Source organism: Anomalospiza imberbis, unplaced genomic scaffold (genome assembly GCF_031753505.1).
Source record: "Anomalospiza imberbis isolate Cuckoo-Finch-1a 21T00152 unplaced genomic scaffold, ASM3175350v1 scaffold_100, whole genome shotgun sequence".
NCBI classification, from domain to species: domain Eukaryota; kingdom Metazoa; phylum Chordata; class Aves; order Passeriformes; family Viduidae; genus Anomalospiza; species Anomalospiza imberbis.
The window spans coordinates 190,986-198,603 of NW_027099389.1; the positions used below are offsets into that span (position 1 = coordinate 190,986).

The 7,618-nt window shown below is 37.6% G+C and overlaps 1 protein-coding gene across 1 annotated transcript in view; it reads right to left on the reverse strand.

Moving 5' to 3' along the window:
• Positions 1-2,234, reverse strand: part of LOC137465653 (histone acetyltransferase KAT8-like) — a 28,472-nt gene extending 26,238 nt beyond the window's left edge. Inside the window, exon 1 of the mRNA XM_068177718.1 lies at positions 2,213-2,234. Within this exon, the coding sequence (XP_068033819.1) occupies positions 2,213-2,234 (22 nt within the window). The remainder of the gene's footprint in view (positions 1-2,212) is intronic.
• Between the last annotated feature and the right edge of the window lie 5,384 nt (positions 2,235-7,618).

Genomic DNA, 7,618 nt, shown 5'->3' on the forward strand with positions numbered 1-7,618 from the left:
TTGGGTCATTTTGGGTCATTTTGGGTCGTTTTGGGTAAAAATTTTGGTTATTTTTGGTATTAATTTTGGTTAATAATTCTGATTAATCTTCATTAATTTTGGGCAATAATTTTGGATAATTTTGATTAATTTTAGTTAATAATTTTGATTAATTTTGGGTAATAATTTGTGTAATTTTTGTTAATTTTGGGTAAAAATTGGGTTATTTTTGGTAACAATTTTAATTAATAATTTTGGATAATTTTGACTAATTTTGGGTAATAATTTTGATTAATTTTGGGTAATAATTTTGGGTAATTTTTGTTAATTTTGGGTAATAATTTTGGGTAATTTTTGTTAATTTTGGGTAATAATTTTGGATTATTTTTATTAATTTTGGGTAATAATTTTGTGTAATTTTTGTTAATTTTGGGTAATAATTTTGGGTAATTTTTGTTAATTTTGGGTAATAATTTTGACTAATTTTGGGTAATAATTTTGGATGATTTTTGTTAATTTTGGGTAATAATTTAGTGTAATTTTTGTTAATTTTGGGTAATAATTTTGGGTAATTTTTGTTAATTTTGGGTCATTTTTTGAGTTCATTTTGGGTCATTTTGGGTCATTTTGGGTAAAAATTTGGGTTATTTTTGGTAACAATTTTAATTAATAATTTTGGATAATTTAAATTAATTTTAGTTAATAATTTTGATTAATTTTAAATAATAATTTTGGGTAATTTTTGTTAATTTTGGGTAATAATTTTGACTAATTTTGGGTAATAATTTTGGATTATTTTTATTAATTTTGGGTAATAATTTTGTGTAATTTTTGTTAATTTTGGGTAATAATTTTGTGTAATTTTTGTTAATTTTGGGTTCATTTTGGGTCGTTTTGGGTCATTTTGGGTAAAAATTTGGGGTTATTTTTGGTAACAATTTCAATTAATAATTTTGGATAATTTTGATTAATTTTAGTTAATAATTTCGACTAATTTTGATTAACTTTGGGTAATAATTTTGGAATACTTTTATTAATTTTGGGGTAATAATTTTGGGTAATTTTTGTTAATTTTGGGTCATTTTTTGAGTTCATTTTGGGTCATTTTGGGTCATTTTGGGTAAAAATTGGGTTATTTTTGGTAACAATTTTAATTAATAATTTTGTGTAATTTTTGTTAATTTTGGGTTCATTTTGGCTCATTTTGGGTAAAAATTTGGGTTATTTTTGGTAACAATTTTAATTAATAATTTTGGATAATTTTGATTAATTTTGGTTGATAATTTTGAATAATTTTGGGTAATAATTTTGTGTAATTTTTGTTAATTTTGGGTAATAATTTTGTGTAATTTTTGTTAATTTTGGGTTCATTTTGGGTCGTTTTGGGTCGTTTTGGGTAAAAATTTGGGTTATTTTTGGTAACAATTTTAATTAATAATTTTGGATAATTTTGATTAATTTTAGTTAATAATTTCGACTAATTTTGATTAACTTTGGGTAATAATTTTGGAATACTTTTATTAATTTGGGGTAATAATTTTGGGTAATTTTTGTTAATTTTGGGTCATTTTTTGAGTTCATTTTGGGTCATTTTGGGTCGTTTTGGGTAAAAATTTGGGTTATTTTTGGTAACAATTTTAATTAATAATTTTGGATAATTTAAATTAATTTTAGTTAATAATTTTGATTAATTTTGGGTAATGAATTTTGTGTATTTTTTGTTAATTTTGGGTAATAATTTTGACTAATTTTGGGTAATAATTTTGGATTATTTTTATTAATTTTGGGTAATAATTTTGTGTAATTTTTGTTAATTTTGGGTAATAATTTTGTGTAATTGTTGTTAATTTTGGGGTAATAATTTTGATTAATTTGGGGGTAATAATTTTGTGTAATTTTTGTTAATTTTGGGTAATAATTTAGTGTAATTTTTGCTAATTTTGGGGTCATTTTGGCTCATTTTGGGTCGTTTTGGGCCGTTTTCCCCAGGGTCATTGGCTGGCGCTGGCCCTGGACCGCAGCGGGAGCCGAGTGCTGGACACGGCCTGGGCCACCAGCGGCCTCCAGCAGCGAGTCCAGCTGGCCACCGAGCTGGGTCCGGTGGCTACCGAATTTCTGGGGCGATTTTGGGCGATTTTGGGAAAATTTGGGTGAATTTGGGGGGATTTTAATGGGATTTTAATGGGATTTTAATGGGATTTTAAGGGGGAATTTTGGGGGATCCTGGGCTCACAGCTCAGGTCTGGGGTGGCCATCGGGCTGGGTCCGGTGGCTACCAAATTTCTGGGGCGATTTTGGGGAAATTTGGGAAAATTTGGGTGAATTTGGGGGGATTTTAATGGGATTTTAATGGGATTTTAATGGGATTTTAAGGGGGGAATTTTGGGGGATCTTGGGCTCACAGCTCAGGTCTGGGTGGCCACCGAGCTGGGACCGGTGGCTACCGAATTTCTGGGGGCGATTTTGGGAAAATTGGGGTGAATTTGGGGGGGATTTTAATGGGATTTTAAGGGGGATTTTGGGGGGAATTTTTGGGTGGAATTTGAGGAAATTTCGGGGAATTTTTGGGTGAATTTTGATTGGATTTTGGGAATTTTTGGGTGAATTTTGGTGAAATTTTTGGGCGGATTTCGGGGCGATTTTGGGAAATTTTTGGGTGGATTTTGATTGGATTTTGGGGAGATTTTTGGGGTGAATTTTGATTGGATTTCAGGGAATTTTTGGTGTGGATTTTGATGGGATTTTTGGGTGGATTTTGATTGGATTTCAGGGAATTTTTGGGTGAATTTTGATTGGATTTCAGGGAATTTTTGGGTGAATTTTGATTGGATTTCGGGAGGAATTTTTGGGTGAATTTTGATGGGATTTCAGGGAATTTTTGGGGTGAATTTTGGTGAATTTTTGGGTGGATTTTGATTGGATTTCAGGGAATTTTTGGGTGAATTTTGATTGAATTTCAGGGAATTTTTGGGTGGATTTTGATGGGATTTCAGGGAATTTTTGGGTGAATTTTGGTGAAATTTTTGGTGTGAATTTTGATGGAATTTCGGGGAATTTTTGGGTGAATTTTGATTGGATTTCAGGGAATTTTTGGGTGGATTTTGGTGAAATTTTTGGGTGGATTTTGATTGGATTTTGGGGAGATTTTTGGGTGAATTTTGATTGGATTTCAGGGAATTTTTGGGTGGATTTTGGTGAAATTTTTGGGTGGATTTTGATGGGATTTCAGGGAATTTTTGGGTGAATTTTGATTGGATTTTGGGAATTTTTGGGTGTGAATTTTGGTGAAATTTTTGGGTGGATTTTGATTGGATTTCGGGGAATTTTTGGGTGAATTTTGATTGGATTTTGGGAGGAAATTTTGGGTGAATTTTGGTGAAATTTTTGGGGTGAATTTTGATGGAATTTCGGGGGAATTTTTGGGTGAATTTTGATTGGATTTCAGGGAATTTTTGGTGTGAATTTTGATTGAATTTCAGGGAATTTTTGGGTGGATTTTGATGGGATTTCAGGGAATTTTTGGGGTGAATTTTGGTGAAATTTTTGGGTGAATTTTGATGGAATTTCGGGGAATTTTGGGTTGAATTTTGGTGAAATTTTTGGGTGGATTTTGATTGGATTTTGGGGAGATTTTTTGGGTGAATTTTGATTGGATTTCAGGGAATTTTTGGGTGGATTTTGGTGAAATTTTTGGGTGGATTTTGATGGGATTTCAGGGAATTTTTGGGTGAATTTTGATTGGATTTCAGGGAATTTTTGGGTGAATTTTGATTGGATTTTGGGAATTTTTGGGTGAATTTTGGTGAAATTTTTGGGCGGATTTCGGGGCGATTTTGGGAAATTTTTTGGGCGGATTTTGATTGGATTTTGGGAGGAAATTTTTGGGTGAATTTTGGTGAAATTTTTGGGTGGATTTTGATTGGATTTCAGGGAATTTTTGGGTGAATTTTGATTGAATTTCAGGGAATTTTTGGGTGGATTTTGATGGGATTTCAGGGAATTTTTGGGTGAATTTTGGTGAAATTTTTGGGGTGAATTTTGATGGAATTTCGGGGAATTTTTGGGTGAATTTTGGTGAAATTTTTGGGTGGATTTTGATTGGATTTTGGGGAGATTTTTGGTGGTGAATTTTGATTGGATTTCAGGGAATTTTTGGTGTGAATTTTGATTGAATTTCAGGGAATTTTTGGCGTGGATTTTGATTGAATTTCAGGGAATTTTTGGTGTGAATTTTGGTGAAATTTTTGGGTGAATTTTGATGGAATTTCGGGGAATTTTTGGGTGAATTTTGGTGAAATTTTTGGGTGAATTTTGATGGAATTTCGGGGAATTTTTGGGTGAATTTTGGTGAAATTTTTGGGTGGATTTTGATTGGATTTTGGGGAGATTTTTGGGTGAATTTTGATTGGATTTCAGGGAATTTTTGGGTGGATTTTGGTGAAATTTTTGGGTGGATTTTGATGGGATTTCAGGGAATTTTTGGGGTGAATTTTGATTGGATTTCAGGGAATTTTTGGGTGAATTTTGATGGATTTTGGGAATTTTTGGGGTGAATTTTGGTGAAATTTTTGGGCGGATTTCGGGGCGATTTTGGGAAATTTTTGGGCGGATTTTGATTGGATTTTGGGAGGAATTTTTGGGGTGAATTTTGGTGAAATTTTTGGGTGGATTTTGATTGGATTTCAGGGAATTTTTGGGGTGAATTTTGATTGGATTTCAGGGAATTTTTGGGTGAATTTTGATTGAATTTCAGGGAATTTTTGGGTGGATTTTGATGGGATTTCAGGGAATTTTTGGGTGAATTTTGGTGAAATTTTTGGGTGAATTTTGATGGAATTTCGGGGAATTTTTGGGTGAATTTTGGTGAAATTTTTGGGTGGATTTTGATTGGATTTTGGTGAAATTTTTGGGTGGATTTTGATTGGATTTCGGGGAATTTTTGGGTGAATTTTGATGGGATTTCGGGGAATTTTTGGGTGAATTTTGATTGGATTTCAGGGAATTTTTGGGGTGAATTTTGGTGAAATTTTTGGGCGGATTTTGATTGGATTTCAGGGAATTTTTGGGTGAATTTTGATTGGATTTCAGGGAATTTTTGGGTGAATTTAGTGAAATTTTTGGGTGGATTTTGATGGGATTTCGGGGAATTTTTGGTGTGAATTTTGATTGGATTTCAGGGAATTTTTGGGTGAATTTTGGTGAAATTTTTGGGTGGATTTTGATGGGATTTCAGGGAATTTTTGGATGGAATTTGAGGGAATTTCAGGGAATTTTTGGGTGGAATTTGATGGGATTCGGGGAATTTTTGGGTGAATTTTGATTGGATTTCAGGAATTTTTGGGGTGAATTTTGGTGAAATTTTTGGGTGAATTTTGATTGGATTTCGGGAGGAATTTTTGGGTGAATTTTGGTGAAATTTTTGGGCGGATTTTGATTGGATTTCGGGAGGAATTTTAGGGTGGATTTTGATTGGATTTCAGGGAATTTTTGGGTGAATTTTGGTGAAATGTTTGGGCGGATTTCGGGGGGATTTTTGGGTGGATTTTGATTGGATTTCAGGGAATTTTTGGGTGAATTTTGGTGAAATGTTTGGGCGGATTTCGGGGGGATTTTTGGGTGGATTTTGATTGGATTTTGGGAATTTTTGGAGTGAATTTTGGTGAAATTTTTGGGCGGATTTCGGGGGGATTTTTGGGTGGATTTTGATTGGATTTCAGGGAATTTTTGGGTGAATTTTGGTGAAATTTTTGGGCGGATTTTGATTGGATTTCAGGGAATTTTTGGGTGAATTTTGATTGGATTTCAGGGAATTTTTGGGGTGAATTTTGGTGAAATTTTTGGGTGGATTTTGATTGAATTTCGGGGAATTTTTGGAGTGAATTTTGATTGGATTTCAGGGAATTTTTGGGTGAATTTTGGTGAATTTTTGGGCAGATTTCAGGGGCATTTTCGGGGTGATTTCCCCCAATTTTGGTTTTTATTTTTTTTCCCTTTCTGCAGCCCCCCACCTCCCCGAGCTGCGGCGCGACCCCCACGGCCGCGGCGTCGCCCGGAATTTGGCGCTGGAGCTTTTCCGCAGGGACCGGCCGGCCTGGGAGCAGCTCCAGAAGGGTGGCGGGGCGCGGGGGGGCGGGGCCTGCTGCTCTGACCCCGCCCCCAAGTCCTTCTTGGCCGCCCCCTCCCAGGCCCCGCCCCTTTTTTTTTTTTGCATATTTTTAATTAAAAGTTTTATTTTTGGTCGTTCGTCTCTTTTTTTGGTCATTTGGATGGCAATGGGCGTGGCTTAAAGAGGAAGGGGCGTGGTTTGCGGAGGAAGGGGCGTGGCTCCGAGGAAGCGTGTGGGTTATGTGTGGAAGGGGGCGTGGCCAAGCTCTGTGGTTTATCGGGGGGTGTGGCTTAAGAGGAAAGGGGTGGAGCTTAAGCATCATGGTGAGGGGTGTGGCTTAAATAATGGGCGTGGCTTGGTAGGGGCGTGGTTTGCACGGAATGGGCGGGGGCTAACAATGGGGTGTGGCATCGTGCTGGGCGTGGCCTGATGAGGGGGGACTTTGTCTTTCAAAGTGGGCGGGGGTTTTAGAGGAAGGGGCGTGGTTTGATGCGGGTGCGGCTTGTGATGGGCGTGGTTTGTGCTGGGTGGGGTGTGTGTTAATGGGGAGGCGTGGCTTATAGGTTATCGGGTGTGATGTGGGCGGGGCTTGGGGATGGGTGGGGTTTAAGGGGAATGGGCGGGGTTTGGTCAAAGTGGGTGTGGTTTTCTGGTGAAGGGGCGTGGTCCGGAGCAGGGGGCGGGGTCATTGCCCCCCCGGGTGGGTCTGGGGTCCCTCCAGGAGGGGCCGGAGGGCGCCCGAGACCCCGAGCAGGGCCTGGCCCAGGGCCCGCGCCAGCGACGCCACGAGGCCGCAGCAGCTCCCTGGGGAAACTGAGTCAGGGAGGCCAAAAGCAACAAAAACCACCCTGGAAACCCCCCCCCAAAAAAAAAAAACACAAAAAAACCAATAAAAACCACCCTGGGAAACCCCAAAAAAACCCCAAAACCCCCATAGAAACCCCCAAAAAACCCACCCGAAATCACGTCGGGGTCCCCAAAATCCACCCCAGAACCACAAATCCACCCCAAAACCACAAAAAAATACCCCAAAATCCCACCAAAATGCACCCCAAAACCACAAAAAATCCCCCAAAATCCCCCAAAATCCACCCTAAAACCACAAAAAAATACCCCAAAATCCCCCAAAATCCACCCCAAAACCACAAAAAAATACCCCAAAATCCACCCCAAAACCACAAAAAAAATCCCCCAAAAACCACCCCAAAACCACAAAAAATCCCACAAAATACCCCAAAATCCACCCCAAAACCACAAAAAATACCCCAAAATCCACCCCAAAACCACAACATTCCTCCCTAAACTACAAAATCTCCAAAACCGACAAAATCCACCCCAAAATTCCCCAAATTCCACCCCAAAACCACAAAAAATCCCCCAAAATACCCCAAAATCCACCCCAAAACCACAAAAAAATACCCCAAAATCCACCCCAAAACCACAAAAAATCCCCCAAAATCCCCCAAAATGCACCCCAAAACCACAAAAAAATACCCGAAAATCCACCCCAAAACCACAAAAAATCCCCCCAAA